General features: G+C 47.5%; 1 protein-coding gene across 1 annotated transcript; it reads left to right on the forward strand.

Annotated features, from left to right (window-relative positions):
* The first annotated feature begins 1,181 nt into the window (after nt 1-1,181).
* Nucleotides 1,182-19,029, forward strand: LOC118079082 (N-acylethanolamine-hydrolyzing acid amidase-like). Its single transcript, XM_060279121.1, has 11 exons — nt 1,182-1,411; nt 3,448-3,612; nt 5,082-5,208; nt 5,926-6,016; nt 7,635-7,711; nt 9,192-9,364; nt 10,255-10,317; nt 10,654-10,720; nt 12,210-12,238; nt 13,520-13,601; nt 17,158-19,029. The coding sequence occupies exons 1-10, from the start codon at nt 1,182-1,184 to the stop codon at nt 13,593-13,595; spliced, it is 1,098 nt and encodes a 365-aa protein (XP_060135104.1). The 3' UTR covers nt 13,596-13,601; nt 17,158-19,029.
* The last annotated feature ends 487 nt before the right edge of the window (nt 19,030-19,516 follow it).

Below are 19,516 nucleotides of genomic sequence, written 5' to 3' on the forward strand. Positions count from 1 at the left end.
AATATTCAATAATCCATTAGAATATAATAGTAAACGGTAAAATTAGATAGCAAATAATAATTAAAGAGTTGCACTTAACAATTACAACAAAGAATTACTAAACTATAATCAATAAGAAATAACGGCAAATCACAATGTACAAAATCATAGAAATGCCACAAAAATATCTGCCATTTTCAGATATTGCCCCAATGTTGGAATTTCCCCCATGTGCCAATATTGCCACTTATACCTTTAACTCCCTGACTGAATAGCAGGGGGGCAAACTTGAACAAAATATTGGGAAGGTAAGCACCACCCCACATAATCGATCACATGACACGGTGCACACATATCATTTGAATGGTAATGCCCACCCACTGGGGGTGGGGCAGCCCCATCAAATATTTGGGGTGTGTGTGAATAGCATAGCTGCCAAGTTTTCCCTTTTCTCGCGAGGAAGCCTATTCAGCATAAGGGAAAATCCCTTAAAATAAGGGATAACTTGGCAGCTATGGTGAATAGTTGGGTCCTACGTTGAATAGTAACAGATAACAGATAGACCTTGCCCCCTCACTCCTCTGCTTTCCTGTTTTTCACTGCGAGGTCGTCCTTCTGCCTTTGAGCCGCTGATACGCTCACCAACCATGCCGTGGAAAGCTTTACCTGTTGAATTACTGCCTGCCCCGCAGCTGTTAAAGCGGGTGGGAGTGCAAAAAACTCAAAAGCGGTTTAAAATGTGCCGACTACAAAGAGGTGTGGGATAGGGCTATTAATGATGAATTAACTAACATGTGCCATTAAGGAATAGGCAGGAGAAATGATTTTGAGGAGATATGCATAGCTGCCAAGTTCTCCCTTTTTTTTAAGGGAAATTCCCTTATGCTGAATAGGCTTCCTCGCGATAAAAGGGAAAACTTGGCAGCTATGGAGATATGGAAGGTGTTTGTAGAATTCGTACTGTTAAAACTTAAAACGAAAAGGGGGGTCAAACCATTGCAACACTGCTAGCCAAGCCGTGCTTTCTCGTTACACCCCGAGGTCCGAAAACACTTATGCAATTAAACATTGCAAAGCGTCGTCCCTCGTTGCGGTTTCTTCCTCTCCTCGAGCTCCGCCCCCCGTTGCCTCCCCTAATTTTAAGCTCGCCTCCCACGCGCAGCCCGGGCTTCTTAGAAGAACCGCTTTTGCTCGCGCGCATCATGGAGCGAGGGTTGCGCCCGCGGGGGGCTGCGCGGCTCCCCTTCGCTCTTCCGCTCCTGCTGCTGTGCAGTGGGGCTGCTGCCCCCCAGGGGACGGCGGGGGCCGAGGTGCCCGCGCCCTTGCTTTGCAATGTCAGCTTGGACAGCCCGCCCGAGGAGCGCTGGCTGCCGGTCCTGCGGCTCCACTTCGACCCAGCGCTCCTCCGAGAGGCTTTCGTGCAGCTCATCGAGTGAGTGCAAACCGGGATGGGGATTTTGGGAAGGGAGCAGCTGCAGGCGGCCATCTCTCTGCTGCTTTTTCCTTCCTTGTCATCCTGGTTCATATTAACTTCTGAAAGAGGGTGGCGGGATCCAGTTCTGTGCTTGACCGTTGGATACACTTTTGGTCTCCACTTAATTCCCTAGAGGCCCGTCTTCTTCGGATACCCTCACCTGCAGGACAGGATTAAGGTTTGATGAGTCCCTAAACCAGTGGTGTCCAAACTTTTTTCAAAGAGGGCCAGATTTGATGAAGTGAAGGGCTGTGAGGGCCGACCAAAGTTGTTGTGCTTTTTTTGGATTGAAATTGTTGAGCTTTTTTTCAGATTGAGTTGTTGAGGTTTTTTTAAAGGATTTTACCCCAGGAAATAAACTGCCACAGGGGCCAGATTAAACTGGATTAGGCCCCCGAAATGGACTTTGGACATCCCTGCCCTAAGCTACTGAAGGTAATGGGGCGCTTTCTATGTCCAGCTGTCCTTTGTCAAAAACAAATTGTTGGTGTTTTTTTGTGTTGAATAAATACTATATGGTAATTTATGGACCTAATAGGTATCTAAAGCCATTTGCACATGCAGAATGTAGGCACACTATATATAAAAGGTAAAGGGACCCCTGACCATTAGGTCCAGTCGTGACCGACTCTGGGGTTGCGCGCTCATCTCACATTATTGGCCGAGGGAGCCGGCGTATAGCTTCCGGGTCATGTCAAAGCCGCTTCTGGCAAACCACAGCAGCGCACGGAAACGCCGTTTACCTTCCCGCTGTAGCGGTTCCTATTTATCTACTTGCATTTTGACGTGCTTTCGAACTGCTAGGTTGGCAGGAGCTGGGACCAAGCAACGGGAGCTCACCCCGTCACAGGGATTCGAACCGCTGACCTGATCAGCAAGCCCTAGGCTCAGTGGTTTAACCACAGCACCACCTGGGTCCCTACATATAGAAATGAGTAAACCAGTGATATTTTAGGGAGCAGGCTAGCAGGCGGGGCGCATTACTTACATCATAGGAGCCTACACAAAACAAAACACTGTTGCTGTATGGTTTTATTTTATTTGCTTTTTATCTTATTTTTTGGAAATGTACTTCCAGGGTTTTTTTTTTCTTTAACTTTTTTGGGAGCCCCCAAGAGAGTGGGGCCCTAAGCTATAGCTTGTTTAGTTTATACGTAAATCAGGTGCTGCTTCCACCAACTGTTCAACACCTTGCTGAATTTCTTGCTTAGATGCTATCAGAACAGCAAGAATGGAAAACAATTGTGCAACATCACTGTGTACACAGTACTTCCTCTTTAAATTGGCTCCGAGTGCATCTAATAGAGGAATAAAGGATTTTATCCTAAACTTACCTCTTGAAGAAAGTGCATCTAAGGCCCTAGGCTTCAGCCTGCTTAGCCTATACATAAATCTGGCACTGCTCACCTGGTTAGTCAAATTTCCCAGGTGTGGCTGCTGTTGCATGCTGACGGCTTCTAGGAGGCACACAGGTGAGAGCAGAGTGCAGGGGGGGGACAAAGGGGGGGACAAACTACCCTCCACCGACTCCTAGGGGCCAAGGGGTCTTGGGTCCCCCAATAAAATATTTGAGGCAGCCGAGCTCCCTCAAAGCTGATGGGCATTCAGATGGTGTGTGTGCACAGCATCATGTGATTGTGTGAGGTGGGGCTTACTTGCCTCCCCCCACCAATATTTTATTTGTTGGCACCCCTTCTGCCCCTTCCCTAACACCCCACCAATAGTGGGTCCAACAGTCAGGAAGGCGGTTTCTGCACAATGGGGCTCGTCAACCTGGGGAGGTAGCCCATATAGGAGAAGCTGGCGCACCACCTATGGAGGGGGGCGAAGGGGCTGAGCCCCCCCCCCAATTTTCAATAATAATATTCCGCAGCCAGGTAGCCCCCGTTGGGTTCTACCATCCTGAGTAGGAGAAAACAAGCTTGTTCCATCTTCCATGCGGCACGGCAGCCCTTTAGATATTTAATGTACTGCTTTCTTGTCTTGCATTCCAGCAAAGTGGTTCCCAAGTGGGTTCATGTGATTATCCGGCCTCTGGCGGAAGAAATAGAATCCTTTGTCCCGCAGCCGTTTGCAGGCGAGATCCGGGGACTCTGCCAAGCGCTGGGGCTGAACGTTGGGGATGGCTTGCTCCTCAACTTGGCCTACGAAATTACCACGTAAGTGTTCTTGATGTTGGTGAAGAAGAGCCCGCTGGTGCAAGGAATCTTTGCTTGTTTGTTTTATCTATCAATGAAAGATGAATGAAAACATTAGTACAATGATCAGTTGTGTGGCCAGAGGGAAGTGGGATTCCCCCCCCCCATCTGTGCAAACTTAAAAACACACTTGCTCATATTTCTTTTTAATTTAAAAACGCTTTACAACCTCTTCAGCCACTGTTCTCAGAACGCCTTTCAAGTGAGGAAATAAGATTTTTTTAAAAAATAATAATAATGCACAATACATAAAAGAATATCACAGCAGAGCAGAAAAAAATACAGTGGTACCTCGCAAGACAAAATTAAGTCGTTCCACAAGTGTTGCGATAATTTCGTTTTGCGAAGTGTGGTTTCCCATAGAAATGCATTGAAATTTAATTTTAAAAAGAAGCGCAAAAAAAAGCGCTGACTCACCCGCCATGGCCGGAAGTCTTTAAGGCTCTGGGGAGGGGGAAGCAGGAGGAGGGCCAGGGGTCTCCTCCCACTGCAGCCTCTGCTCCTTCAGGCGTCGCCACTGTTCCCGCCAAGGGCCACCTGGCGAGCCCCGCTGCTGCTCCTGCCGGATCCTGCCAGCCCTCCGGGGAGGAGCCACGGAGGCCGCCATGGCCGCCGAGGAGGGCAAGGCCAGATGGCAGAGTCCTAAAGGTAAGCGGTGGTGGCTTCTTCCCTTCCCGTCACGAAGCACGGCCATAGACGACTTTGTTTTGCGAGTCTTAAAAAATAATAATCGCAAAACGCTTTCGTTTTGTGATTTTTTTGTTTGTTCTGCGAGGCGTTCATCTTGCGGGGTACCACTGTTCTTTTGCATCAGTGGTTGGATGCTGGCCACCATTTTGAATCAATATGGCAGACGGAAAAATCACATTAGTGTGGCTTTCTCTGTTTTTTTTAGCATTGCTTCAGCTGCTTCTCAAGATATTGGCACCAGTCTCTGCATGAGACTTCACCTGTTTTTTTGGCGTGGTGGATCTAAACTCATAAAATTGCATTATCCATTTAAAAGTCACAATATTTTTTTGGCTTCTAAAAATATTTGGGAAGAATTAAACACGCCCAGCTACTTGTGTGCACATAGGTAGGTAGGTATATACTGTACTTTGGCAAACCTTCAAGTTCTAATGACAGTGCTAATACAACCCTTTGGTTTTGGCCCCATTTCTGTTGGCACTCACCATTTAAGTCTGCTATTAGGGGGAGTGATCTTCCTAGAAGTCCATAGCCAAAGAATTGGCTGGCTACACCAAATCAATGTGTGAAATTGAGCTTCCCCCTCTTGGGAAACCCCTCCTTGGTTCAGTCTCTCACCATTGTTTGCCCTCCATTGTGCTTGTTTTCTAGATGAAGTGTCAGGGTAAACATGTTCTTTTTGTGAATGTTTGTGAGTGCCCTCTCTTTCTACGCCACTGTCTTGTTTTCTTATCCCACAGATACTGTACCAGTATCATCGCTCAGGACACTAATGGGAGCATTTATCATGGCCGGAATCTGGATGCGCCGTTTCTAGACATTTTCCAGAAGACAACCATAAATGTGGACTTTTTAAAGAATGGGCAGGTATAAAAAGCTCTTGGTAGTGGTTAAGTATTATTACGAGAAGCACATGAAGCATGCATTTTGCCAGGTCCTTTCAGTAGACAGATTACTTTTTAGATTCTCTATTATCCAGGATTCTGCAATAGTGTCCATCATATTCTCCAGGGAGGGAGGTGACGTGTGTGATTTAGACACCTGACTGCCTAGGGCAGAGATGGGGGACCTTCCACTTCTGCATATGCTTGGCACATTTAAAGTGCATTACATCCCCCAAAGGATTCTGGGAACTGTAGTTTGCTAAGGGTGCTGGGAATTGTAGTTGTGTGAGGGGCTATACTGCAGTTCAAAGGGATCTTGGGGTGTGTTCTGAATGTGGAGCATGTTTTCAGCCCAGGTATAGTTGAGCTGCAATTCCCATAAGCCACAAACACTGTGGCCCAATGGTCAAGGTTTTAGCAAAGTCAAATAATGCAGGCAACGCCTAGAGAGATAATATTGTTTTTGGAGCTCTTCCCTCATTGTTTTTTACATTAGTAAATGAGAGAGATTGAATTTTAACCTTTTCTTGCTAAATCCTGAGCTAAAGCATTTTAAGTATCAGAGCCTCACTTTACATTCAAATAAAGGTCTATGTTTTCTTGAAGTTAAATTTCTTACCTGATTATGTTTGGGGGTGTGCTTTGCATTAAAAGCTGTTGTGGTTAACTACAGTCTATTCTGTGTCCTCCTTATTTTCAGGTAAAATTCAGAGGTACTACATTTTTCGGTTACGTAGGTTTATGGACAGGACTAAGTCCATATAAGTTTACATTTTCTGGAGACGCAAGAGGTAAGCAAATTTCATTCTTCCTGAACAGAAGAATCACATTTCTGCCACATCCTACAGGGAAAAAAACCCCACATGTGCAGGATCCATTATATTTTTCAGTTCATATTGTGTATCTTGCTGCCATTTTGTTGGATTTTTACATGTCAGCTCTGCTTTGATTCCCTCCTCACCTCCATTCTTGAGCATAATGTAGATTTTTTAAAAAAAAGATTTAAAAGAACATTAAAGAGAGAAAAACATAATTAAAACCACAAAATTACAGTAAAGCACAGCGCAACAGCCGTGATACATATCGATTTGGCCACATTTTGAAAATAGTACATACACAACGCGGGTGGTGCTGTGGGTTAAACCACTGAGCCTAGGGCTTGTCAATCAAAAGGTCAGCAGTTCGAATCCCCGCGACGGGGTGAGCTCCCATTGTTCGGTCCCAGCTCCTGCCAACCTAGCAGTTTGAAAGCATGTCAAAGTGCAAGTAGATAAATAGGTACTGCTCCAGTAGGAAGGTAAATGGCATTTCCGTACGCTGCTCTGGTTGCCAGAAGCGGCTTAGTCATGCTTGCCACATGACCCGGAAGCTGTACGCCGGCTCCCTCAGCCAATAAAGTGAGATGAGCGCCGCAAACCCAGAGTCGTTCGCGACTGGACTTAATTGTCAGGGGTCCCTTTACCTTTACCTTTTTACACTTCATAAGCCAAAACACCTGGACAGATAGGAACCTCTTCAGCTTTCTTTTTTGGAAATATTAACTGTGGGGAAAGACCAGGCATTGCCTGGGAGTTCCATAAATGGGGAGCCACCGCTAAGGAGGCCCTGGTGGGTAGCTCCCACCCCCCCCCAGGAATGAAGATCAAGGTTTGCAGACAAGAAATGGGCAGTTCTGTTGCAGTCTGAACAACATGGGCAATGCATGTTGTACCTCGGCTTCCGAACGTCTTGGGAGGCGAATGTTCCAGCTCCCGAACGATCGAAAACCGGAAGAGAGTGTCCCAGTTTTCAAACATTCTTTTGGAAGCTGAATGTCCAACGGGGCTTCTGCGGCTTCCAATTGGCTGCAGGAGCTTCCTGCAGCCAATCAGAAGCTGCGCTTTGGAAGTCGAACGTTTCGGAAGTTGAACAGACTTCCAGAACGGATTCCGTTTGACTTCCGAGATACAACTGTACTTGGGTAATGTATATAGTACATTGCTATAACAAAGATAATGGGCCTGATCCAGCTGCAGCGGGCAGGTTGACGGAGCTTACCTGACCTCCTGTCACTGTCTTTGCTATGATGTACCAGGAGGAGGGGGGGCAAAGCCCGCAACTTGCGCAGTGACAGGAGCACCAGGTGGGCTCTGCTGGCAAGTTTGCACTACGCTGACCTTGCCACTTCCTTACTCTTCCTCCCTATCAATACGCCCCCATAACACAGGTGGAGGGAGGCCAGGTAAGCACTGCCACTCTGTCTATGGTCTGTTCTGTGATTTTATTTCGCTTTGAAGAAATGCTTTTTATATTCATTCTGGCCATTTGGGACGGGAGCTCTTAAGCATTTAAGCCAAAGGAGGAAACGGCCTATGTTTGTGACGGCTGATTCTCACGAGGTGTTTCTCTTCCCCTTGCATGCTCTTATAGATCGTAGCGCATGGTGGGAGACTGCAGTCGCCGCTTTCCTGAATCGAAATTCTCCGGCCAGCTGGCTGGCCAGGACTGTAAGTAGCCAAAGTTTTGCTCTTTTCAGATTCATTGCTCACTAACCACCAAGTTGCTGAAAATCCAAATATTATTTGTCTTTTCTCTTTTTATGATTGCACAGATAACATTGTTTTGTAAAATAGTTCTAGGGGCTGTGAAGGTTCAGAAATGTTGTAATTTGTGTTGTGCAGTAAGAGTGGTTCCTGACCAATAGATCTAAGAATTTACAAGGGTGGGGTTTTTTTGGTGGAGGGGGCTATTACAAATGGGAGAAATGTGCATTTAGTTTATTTCTCTTATTTATTAAGAGATTTTCCGTGCTTCCTGTGACAGATTGTATCGTTTTGGGGTTTTTCCTAGAGCAGGAGAAGCCAGTATGATGTCCTCCAAATCTATTATTATTATTAGTTTATTATGATATAATCTTATCTTTTTATACCCCACCTTTTTCCTTGACAGGGACTTAAGGCAGCTTTATTTATTACCTGTCATTCACCCTGAGGTCCAGGGGAGGTCACAACACTTTAAAATGCAACGTTTAAAACAGTTTAAAAGAAACCACAATCGCAAGAATAGGGTGGGTCCTTTAAAATATGCATTTCAAGTACAGTGGTATACCTCAGGTTAAGAACTTAATTCGTTCCGGAGGTCTGTTCTTAACCTGAAACTGTTCTTAAACTGAAGCACCACTTTAGCTAATGGGGCCTCCTGCTGCCGCTGCACCGCCGGAGCACAATTTCTGTTCTCATCCTGAAGCAAAGTTCTTAATCTGAGGTACTATTTCTGGGTAAGCGGAGTCTGTAACCTGAAGCGTCTGTAACCCGAGATACCACTGTACCAACAACACTCGGTTTTTATGATAGAACTCAAACCGTTGGAGCAAAAGTAAATTTCTTTCAGATGTCATGACATTCAGCTCTGAAGTCATAAAAATCAGCACAGATCTTAAACTACAATCTTTGCAACCTCTGATGAAGCTTGTTTCAGCTTGCTAAATGTGCTTGAAGTGAGCAAGGGTCATTTGTTGTTTGTGCTTTGCTTGCCAGCTGTTTCAGGCATTCTGCCCTTTAGTGCTTTTCAGCTTAGCTCTGCAAACTCTCCTTCCTTGGAGGCTTTTAAGCCGATGTTGGATGCCGCCCCCCCTGGTCAGGGATGCTTTAGTTGAGATTCCTGCATTACAGGGAGGTCTCTTCTATGTTTCTGTGAAATATGAGGACTAGAACCTTGCTTCCTTAAAATGGGAATTCAGGTTTTCAGGATTCTGATAAGCAGCAACGCCTTGGGGTAATGCACAGTGTGATAAATGTTTGCAGGTTTGCCAGCTCCAGCCCCAAAGTGGGGATCCTGTGACTTCTCCCAACTCTACAGCAACACAATGGGAAAAGCTGTGTCTGTTGAGAAGCTTGCTTCTACGCATCTCTTAAAAGAACAGGAGGCCTCTCAGGGTGTGGACCCCCCAGTCCAAAATGCCCACTCTTTGTTTCTGCTTTGCTGCAGGTTTTGAGTGAAGCTGAGAACTTTGAGGCTGCTGCTCTCATGCTGTCCAAGACACCGATTATGGCAAACGTCTACTTCATCATTGGGGGCACAAAGCCTGGGGAGGGGGCAGTCATTACGAGAAGGAGAAGTGGTCCAGTAGATATTTGGCCCTTGGACCCTCTGACCGGAGAGTAAGCGTGAAATTTTGTAACCCTGGGTTTTGCAGGAAACAAGTTATGAATTTGTAGATGAAGGGGTATAATTGCCCCTTGGAGTCTTAGGAGCAGGGCAGAGTGTTGGGAAATAACTGGGGAGCGCCAGTAATTGTGAAGCCCCACCCCCCACATGTGGGGAATCACAAAGAAAAAACAGTTGACTGCCTGAATTCAAAAAGTGTTTGGGGGTCTGATTCACTCTTTAGCTGAAACAGCCCCCTACAGAGTTTAAAACACAAATCTATGCAGTATTTGCAAAGCACAGGGAATATAGATCGCTACACCTTTAAATTTCCCAGTATTAAGCGCTTACAATTCTTCCCCCTCTATCCCTCTCGGAGTGAAAAGACTACAACCTTTAGTGAGTTAAAATGTTTTACAGTACTTACAGTAACCACAGCTCTCATTCCTGCATCATGAATACGGCAGAAACAACACAGGAAAGGTATTCTGGCTAACAAAATACAAAAAGCACCCTCAAGTATTGTGGTAATCAACTTAGGTTTTGCTCAGAGAACACCCGCTGAAACTAATGGACCTAACTTAATCTTGGTCCTTAATTTTAGTGGCTTGAACCAATGAATGTTAATCTAGACCATGCATAGGCAAACCCGGCCCTCCAGATGTTTTGAGACTACAATTCCCATCCCTGACCACCGGTCCTGTTAGCTAGGGATGATGGGAGTTGTAGTCCGAAAAAAATCTGGAGAGCTGAGTTTGCCTATGCCTGTTCTAGACCTTACAGATAGTAGGTCTGAAAAGTTTTTTGAGGGGACTAACCCCCCTCTTTTTTAAAAAATTAAGTACCCTATACCCATATGGCAAAAGGATACAGTGATAAAGTTTTTAATGTTCATTGTATGTAGGTGGTACCGGATAGAGACAAACTACGATCACTGGACAACGCCCCCTCCTCTAGATCATCGAAGGTATGTTTTGCTGGGAGGTAAACTGTGTCAAGATGATCTTCTTTTAAAGAAAGAAGAAAAGGAACTATACATGCATACTTTGTTATACTACCACAGTTGAAATAACTCCCTTTTGTGCATAGGTAGGGTTGTCAGGCTGCGACAACCACAACTGATCTCACAAAGCAAGACTGCACATTGCTCAGCCTGCTGTTTCTTTTATTATTTTATTTTTGCATGGACAAGGAGAATCCCAAAACACTCGGACGCCTCTTACCTACGGTATGATATGGTTTTCTGCGCCACGAGATTTGCCAGCTGCGACTTATCCGCTAACATTTTATTTTTACTCTGCAGAACCCAAGCCATGAAAGCGCTGAATGCCACCGGACAGAAAAATATTAATCTCGAGTCTCTCTACAAAGTAAGTCTTCTGTTTTACATCATGCCCATTTAAAAAAAAAAACAAAACTCGCTTTTATTGAGGTCTTTATGCTAAGATAGGTCTCTGTTGAGATTTTTCTGGGGTTGCCACATTTGCCAACGAGAAACTTTTGGGGGTAACACACACACACACAAACAAACAAACAAACAAACAAGCATACACCACAGCATATTGTATTGGCTGCAACACAGTGCTTCTTTCATGCCTAATTTCAGTTAGGGGCTCAAGCAATAACTTCTTGGGGTGCCTTTGCAAATGTCAGGCTTCAGGGAACCGGCTTTGTCCCCCGTGGCAGTAGATAAGCAGAACAAAGGAAAAGGAGTCTTACCAGTTAGAAGCTTAAATAATCACAGCAAGAGAACAAAGAACCCATCTCCCAGAATGGCAGTGCTCCCAGTTAAGGGCTCCACCCCCTTCCGTCCCTATTAAACTACGCCACTCCTACGTCTTGTAATCTGAACTTGTACCCTCTGTGCTTTCTGTTTGGCCACTTTCTGAGCTCTCAATGACTTTGGAGATAGGTGTGTGTGTGAATGAATGAATGAATGAATGAATGAATGAATGCTGCCCAGAGACTGTGAATCTGTTAACTCTCTTCTAGTGTTTCTTCTGCTAGCTTTTCCCCATCCAGCATTTCCCAGCTTCTGCCTTCTGAACCATGTCCCTCTGCAAACCACTGTTCCAAATCTATACTGTCCTCTGGCTACTGGGAAGGTTCAGGATGCGGATCAGGAGCAGGGGGAGGGGGAGGGGCAGGTTCCCACCATTCCTCCTCAGTGCACCCCTCCTCAGCACGGTCCCTGACACATACAGGTGCCATTGCCCCTGCACTCAGGAAGGCCCTTCCTTTTGGCATGCATGAACTACCAGTTGCTTCGTGTGTCTTGTAAAGGCCTTTCTTTCTGCCCAGGCTTTCCATGGCCCAGAAGATTGGACCCTGTTATTACAGGGAAACCCTTAATTTATGAGCTACTGTGTATAAGCACATCACCCTGAACCCAGAAGTGACCCAAAAGCTTTTTAAAAAGAGGCTGGATGGGACAGGGTGCTTGCAGGCTTTTCCACTTGTGTTTCAAATACAGTGGTACCTCGGGTTGCGGACCCAATCCGTTCTGGGGTGCCGTTCGCACCCCAAAAAGTCCGCAACCTAAGCGGTGCTTTTGCACATGCCTGAAAGCGTGATAGAGTGCTTCTGCACATGCACGAAGCGCGCAGAACGCTTCTGTGGATACGCGCACGGCGAAACCCGGAAGTAAACACTTCCGGGTCTGCCGCGTTCGCCAACCTGGAAAAACACAACCCGCAGCGGACGCAACATGAGGTATGACTGTTTACATAATTCCACTGGTGCACGTGGAGCCTCGAAACGCAACCCCCTTCAGCATTTTAAAAGGTTAAGCTATTTAGAAATGCTTTTAAATACATAAACAAATGGACTCCTTTCATTTCATTTTGGTTTTTTTTTCAGGTATTATCAGTCTATCCAGTCTTAAATGAGTAAGTTTTGTTTGTGTTCTTTCTATAGTAAGTTTGGATTCCACCCTGCCTTTAGGTCTCGAATGGGGAACCACTGCCCACCCCACCCCAAAAATGTTCTTGGACTGCAAATCCCATCAGCCCTTGCAAGCATGGCTAATGGCTAGGGATCATGAGAGTTGTAGTTCAGCAACATCTGGAGGCTGGCCTATCAATATCTCTGTGGCAGGACTAGCTGACCTGGCGCCCTCCAGATGTTGCTGGACTACAACTCACATGAGCCCCCCAGCCAGCATGGTGATGGGAGCTGCAATCCAGCAGCATTTCAAGGGCACCAAGCCAGATGAGGTTGTATATAACAGTGTCCCTTTTAATTCCTGGATCCAGCAAGGACTCAACTGTTGAATTAGCCAGGCAAGGGCCATTATGGTCCCTTAAGTATGGGTCGTTAAGGTAACAAAGGAAATGGCTATGTGCCAGAGGACAAATGGGTGCCCCCCCCCCAACCTTGCTGGTAATTCAAAGGACAAAAGCCAGAATGGAATGTGTGCTCTAGAAGCAGGCTGTAGGCTGGGCAGCGGAGAGGCAGAGCCATGCCTGATTTATGCTGGATCCAAGACAGTGGCTATGGCAGAAGTAAGACCCTTTTGGGGCATTAATTCTGTGAGCTTCTCCATCATAGTCTCTGCTGTCCCTCATTCCAAGGATATCGAACCCTGGGCAAGTGCCTGGATTGGGGTGCCATTTGACAGTATAAACCAGGGATGTCCAACAGGTCGATCGCGATCAACTGGTTGATATCCAGGAGGTTTTGGTAGATTGCGGTCGATCGCGGGCTTCCTTTCCTTTGCGGTGGCAAAAGATCATCTTTGACCTGAACTCCCCCAAACGGGATTTTCCTCCTTAAAAAAGCTCAACAACTTTGATCTGAAACAACCCCCCCCCCAAAGGAGTAGATCACTGCCAGTTTTTTAGATGCAAGTAGATCGCAGTCTCTTGGGAGTTGGACGTCCCTGGTACCGTGTTTTCCCGAAAATAAGAGACTGTCTTATATTTATTTTTCCCCAAGAAGACACACTATGGCTTATTTTCAGGGGATATCTTATTTTTATTACGTGTCCAGCCTCGCCTCTTCCTCGGTGCCCTCCAGAACTGCACCTATCACCATGTCCTATTTTCGGGGTAGGGCTTATATTGCGCGAATGCTTAGAAATCCTGCTACGGCTTATTTTATGGGTGTGTCTTATTTTCGGGGAAACAGGGTATATACCATGACTCAATTCGTTTCCTATTCTTTACCAGGGGAACAGTTTACACCACCGTAATGAGTGCTGCAACCCCTGGCAAGTACATGACACGAATCAGGAACTTGGTGTGAAAACATGTGAGTTCTGATATTTAATGCAGGTTGTCATTTGGAATAGGAATTCAGAACCATCCAAATACCCAGCACTTCTGGCTTGCAATTAGGGATGTAAGAAGCTGTCAGTTCTTGTTCCACCTTGCATTCGTCACGTGCAATACTGTTTATATTTTGCAGCACTTCTTCTGCCAAAGCCCACAGGATCTGTCTTGCTGTCCGCTGTGGCCAAACTACAACCCCCCCCCCAAATTCCTATATCAATTACGTTATTGCACCCCATCCATTTCAGTGCCAAGGAAACAATGCAAATTAAGCGGGTGGGACGTAACTAATGACATATAATTTGCACACTGAAAGCAACGACACCAGAAAATTCTGATTATGGATTGATTTTAGTTCCAGACATGGAGCAAATAAGCAGCCAGTGGCAATCTCTGCTCCCGTTTCTGTTTTTAGAGGAATTTTCCAACATTCCTGCTTGCCGTTCCTGGCATTTAACTGCTTTGTGCTGGCCACAATGCTTGGTATTAAAAGCCTCTCATTTTCTTATTTTCCTGGAAACGCCAGCTTATTTTATGCCCCCAGTAGTAGCGACTTACTCCAACTGGAAAAGGAAAGAAAGGGGAAACTCTTGTCTGACTGCTTCTGTGACAGTTCCTGCCCTCTTATTTTTTTTGTTTGTTTTGTTTTGTTTGGCTTGACTTAGAAAATCGGCCAAAAGTGAGCAAGTCTCACAGTTGCCCAGGGTATTGAACATTAAAATAGGGTGTTGTTGAAAGAGGCTGATGTGTTTATCCAGCAGGCTCTGCCTGATAAGAGAACTTTGTCATGTTACTGTGGGTTGATGAATGCTGAATTTAAAACCTCTGAATGAGCTGCTCTCTTTGAGATCAGACCTTCTTTGATATCAGCTTCAGCAATGCAGGAAGCTACCGTGTTTCCCCTTTTTTAAGGCGTAGCCATAAAGTAAGCCATGGCAGGATTTTTAAACATTTGCTAAACATAAGACATACCCCGAAAATAAGACATACCTCCATGCCATGTGGAGAGAGACCGCCGAGCGCCCCAACCAGCCAGCGGGACTCAGAACGCTGGCTGCAGCAGCAGCAGGAGGAAGCCTGCCGGCTCGGTGCCTGGAGCCAGCTGCTGCAGCGACAAGCACACAGAGCACCCGAGCCAGCGGTCTTGCCTCCGCCTGGCCCGACCGAGGAGACCTGCCTCCCCGCCTCCCAGAACCAGTGGCTGCAGCATGGAGCGCGTCGAGCGCTCCGCAGGACCCAACGCTTGTAGTGCTCTGTCGGGCCGGGCGGAGCGCCTGAGCCAGCGGCCCCCGCCTGGCCGGACCGAGGAGACCTGCCTCCCCACCGTCCAGATCCGGCGGCTGCAGCGTGGAACACATCGAGCGCTCCGCAACACCGAGCGCTCGGAGTGCTCTGTCGGGCCGGGCGGAGCGCCTGAGCCAGCGGCCTCCGCCTGGCCCGGCCGAGGAGACCTGCCTCCCCACCGTCCAGATCCGGCGGCTGCAGCGTGGAGCGCATCGAGCGCTCTGCAAGACCGAGCACTTGGAGTGCTCTGTCGGGCCGGGCAGAGCACCTGAGCCAGCAGCCTCCGCCTGGCCCGGCCGAGGAGACCTGCCTCCCCACCGCCCAGATCCGGTGGCTGCAGCGTGGAGCGCGTCGAGCGCTCCGCAAGACCAAGTGCTTGGAGCGCTCTGTCGGCCGGGCGGAGTGCCCGAGCCAGCGGCCTCCGCCTGACCCAGCCGAGGAGACCTGCCTCCCCGCCGCCCAGAACCGTCGCAGCGCCAAGCGCTTGGAGCGCCCTGCCGGGCCGGGCGGACCACCTAAGCCAGTTTTTCTTCTTTTTTTCTTCCCTTTTTGTAATGTACAGAAATGCAAACTATAGCTTATCATCATCATTAATTAATGTACAGAAATGTAATGTACAGAAATGCAAACTATATCTTATCATCATCAGGTAATTAAAAAAAAGACACCCCACCGAAAATAAGACACCCTGTGTTTTTTTGAGAAAAAAAAGTTGTAAGACGGTGTCTTAAAAAAGGGGAAACACGGTATATCTGCAGGGGGGAAACCCAGGCATTTTGTGGCTGTCCAATGTGCCCTGCTAGAGAGAAGTGGCTGCTCAGTTTGATGTTGGGATATCCACCGTGGCGAATGTGGTCCTGGAGTTTTGGTTTGCTATCAGACATCTGCTACTGAGCCAGTTTGTGAAGCTGGTGTGGGAATGTTCAGGGTGGCAGGAAAGGATATATATATTGTTTAGTAATATCCTTCCTAACTTGTGCTAGCAAGTTCCTTTACTTAATAGAGTTACATTCCCCCTTTTACATGCACAGCAGATAGCTGGTTGCAGGCTCGTGTGAGCCTTTCACTATTATACAATTCAGTCTGTCTCAGATTGTACATTCCTGGTAAGTTCCCTTGCATCCCTCCTAAAAGAATAAAGATGTGACAATCTTATTCAGAGTCAATAAAGGAAGTTTACTCACATCAGTTCACAGTTGGATTCCTGAAGGCAGACTTAGTTACAAATATGTACATGTGGATCTACCCCATATGAGGGAATAATCCCAGAGCAGTCCTAGCTAAAAGCTGGTTAAACGAAGAAGGAAGTAAAAAAAGAAAGAAGGGTGCTGCTTGACTCGTCCTTTTGTTACCTGGACAGGTTAGGTCACGCCCAGAGCCGTCCTTCCCATTGGGTTTACTGGCGTGGTGCGCCTGGGTGCTGAGGGGTGCCCAGCAAGTGGGGGAGCTGTGCGGCTTTGCCGGCGGCTTCCCCTTTCCCTCCTGCATGCCTGCTAGCTGCACCCCATCAACCATATGGCGTGCAGGTATGCAGAGAAAAAGGTTGAGCAGAGACCCGTCCCATGCCGGCCTCGCTCCTCCTCCTTGGGGGGCGGGAAGCTGCGCTTTGGCTGCCGCCGCTGGGCCAAAGCCCTGCCGACTTTGGCGCTGTTGTCGTCATCCCGCGCTTCAGTCAGTCCGCTGCGCAAGGGGCCGAGGGCCTTCGTAAGGGCCGGCGCCAGGTGTGCTGCTGCCGACTCCCTCCTGGCACCCACCGGACACTGGCTGGGCGGGCAGGCGAGCTCCCCTTGTCGGGCACGCTTCCGCCCCAAAATGCCCGCTTGGGCGATCCTGCCTATCGCCTTGCCCGCCTTCAGCATCGCCGGCATGTGGATCGTGTGAGTAACACAGGGCGGCAGAGCGGGAAGGGACCCTCACCAGTGGAGAGGGTCGGGCGTGCGTGAGGGGTCGGGGCCAGCGGCGTTTCTGCCCCAGTCGCTTATCCCGAGCGGCTCTGATATGGTTGACGGGGTGCAGCTGGCGGGCGTGCAGGGAAAGGGGAGGCCGCCGGCAAAGCAGCGCAGCTCCCCCACTCGGGGTGCCCTTGGGAGGCCAGCGCCCTGGCCCAATGTGCCACTAAGCCCAATGGGAAAGACTACTCTCTCTCTAGTATTACAAGGAATGTTGTACTTGACTGCCTCTCATGGATCACATCCCACAACTGGGAGACTGATTTTATTTTTCTTTCTTTTTTTATTCTGGTCTTTGTGCAGATCATGGAGCAATTTGTGTGTGTGTGTGAAAACGGGCTCCCCCCCATTACATTGGCGTGGTAGATGGGACCCATATCGAGGTTTATGCTATCAAATCAGATCAACATGCTAATAGGAAAAACGATAATTCCGTTCCCATCACAAGGAACAGACCACAGTGTAAACTTTTTTATCAGTCTGGCAGTTAGCAGGAGTGGCGGAAACCGCGATGCCTTCATTTCTGTAAACTGCACCTTGCCAAGAAATGGATGTGGGTATTTGTGCTTGGAACCCCCTGCTGTCTACCAATTCATGGCAAACAAATACCTCACGGAAGAAGGGGTCGATGAAATCATAGAGTGCCCCCCCCCCAATGCTATTCAGCCACGGTTTTAAGAGATGCACGATTTGGTTGCTTTAAGGGATGCTGATGTTGTCTCAAATGCAAACTCCCCGTTGCTGAAGATAATGTGTCTGCTGCAATAACAGCCTGTGTTGTCCTGTTCGATATTTGTGAGTTAAAGGGTCACTCGCTGGGTGAGGTTGACTCTATAGAACCTGAAATCATTCCTCCCTCATACACAGAGGAGCACTGGCCATACCGAAAGAGAACTCCAACACAGTGGAGCATTATTAGAGTTTCGCCTTCATATGATTTTCAGCAGACGATGCTCTGAAGGCACAAAAATGCAGAGACCTTTGCTGGAACTTCAGGCGATGATGATAGGACTGAGCATTTGCTGGGGCCCCTAAGGAGCCAAACGGTGCACTGCCCCAAAAACTGTTTTTTCCCACTTTGCATGGGACACTTTAGAAAGATGCTGTAGAGGAAAATTCCCACTTTGCACATCTCTTTCTTTTGTACACCAGCAGCCCCCACCTCCCAGTGTATAAAGCCCTTAATAATTGCACTGGACTTACCGGTACACCCAAAATAAGACCAAAAACATTTCAGCTTACTTGTGCCTTATTCCTGCTCTTGCAAAATGATTGGGAAGCGGAATCAGAAGTTGATGAATTGATGATTTTTTTTATTGTGCCCCCCCCCCCGAAATAAAATGTTTTGCTGTTGATCTATGAGGATAGAACTGAAATAAATGGATTTTTAAAGCGGTGGTGGTTTTCTTCCCCTCACCTCTTATCTCGCCTACTTCTCATCCTGCAGCAAAATGGTATCAAAGACTATGTGGTTTCTGAGCCAAAGCCAGCCTTGTAATAGGTAAAGGTAAAGGGACCCCTGACCATTAGGTCCAGTTGCAGACGACTCTGGGGTTGCGGTGCTCTATTGGCCGAGGGAGCCAGCGAATAGCTTCCAGGTCATGTGGCCAGCATGACCAAGCCACTTCTGGCAAACCAGAGCAGCACACGGAAACGCCGTTTACCTTCCCACCAAAGCGATACCTATTTATCTACTTGCACTTTGACGTGCTTTCAAACCGCTAGGTGGGCAGGAGCTGGGACCGAGCAACGGGAGCTCACCCTGTCGCGGGCATTCAAACCGCCGACCTTCTGATCGGCAAGCCATAGGCTCTGTGGTTTAACCCACAGCGCCACCCACGTCTTACAGCCTTGTAATACTGCAACGTAAAAAGCCAAAGCAGTATAATTGCATCTTACACGCATTTAACTTGTGCAACTTCAACCACATGCAGTTGGAGGCAGGCTGGTTGAAATGGCACAAGTCAAATCCAAGCAAAGTGGAGAGCTTAAAAGCTCTTTTCGTGCCAGGTATGCTTGAGGTTACTCAGCATGGAAAGAGCTTTTAAGTCTTCCCCCTCATTTGGAGGTGAGACCCACCAAGTACGCCAGCCGCCGAGTACAAGGGATTCCCTCTCTCCCCTCATCTGCTAGAGGCAGGGTGACTCCAAGGGCTCATGTATATGTAATTTTTGTGTGTACGTATAATACTTGGAATCCCCGGCTGATATATGGTCATACTGTATAGCATATTAATTTCTGGGAACTACAATTCAAGGAGGATATCGACAAAATAGCGTTTCCGTGCGCTGCTCTGGTTCGGCAGAAGCTTAGTCATGCTCCTCACTGCGAGAAGCAAAGCTACAGGGAACCAGGCAGAGGGCCTTCTCGGTAGTGGCGCCCGCCCTGTGGAAGGAGATAAACAACTACCTGACATTTAGAAAACACCTAAAGGCAGCCCTGTTTATGGAAGTTTTTAATCTGTGATATTTTAATGTATTTTGGGAAACCCAGCCAGATGGGCGGGGTATAAATAAATAAATAAATAAATAAATAATAATAATGCTGACCACATGACCCAGAAGCTGTCTGCAGACAAATGCCAGCTCCCTCGGCCAGTAAAGCGAGATGAGCGCTGCAACCCCAGAGTTGTCCGCAACTAGACTTAACAGTCAGGGGTCCC

Source organism: Zootoca vivipara, chromosome 9, assembly GCF_963506605.1.
Source record: "Zootoca vivipara chromosome 9, rZooViv1.1, whole genome shotgun sequence".
Lineage (NCBI taxonomy): Eukaryota > Metazoa > Chordata > Lepidosauria > Squamata > Lacertidae > Zootoca > Zootoca vivipara.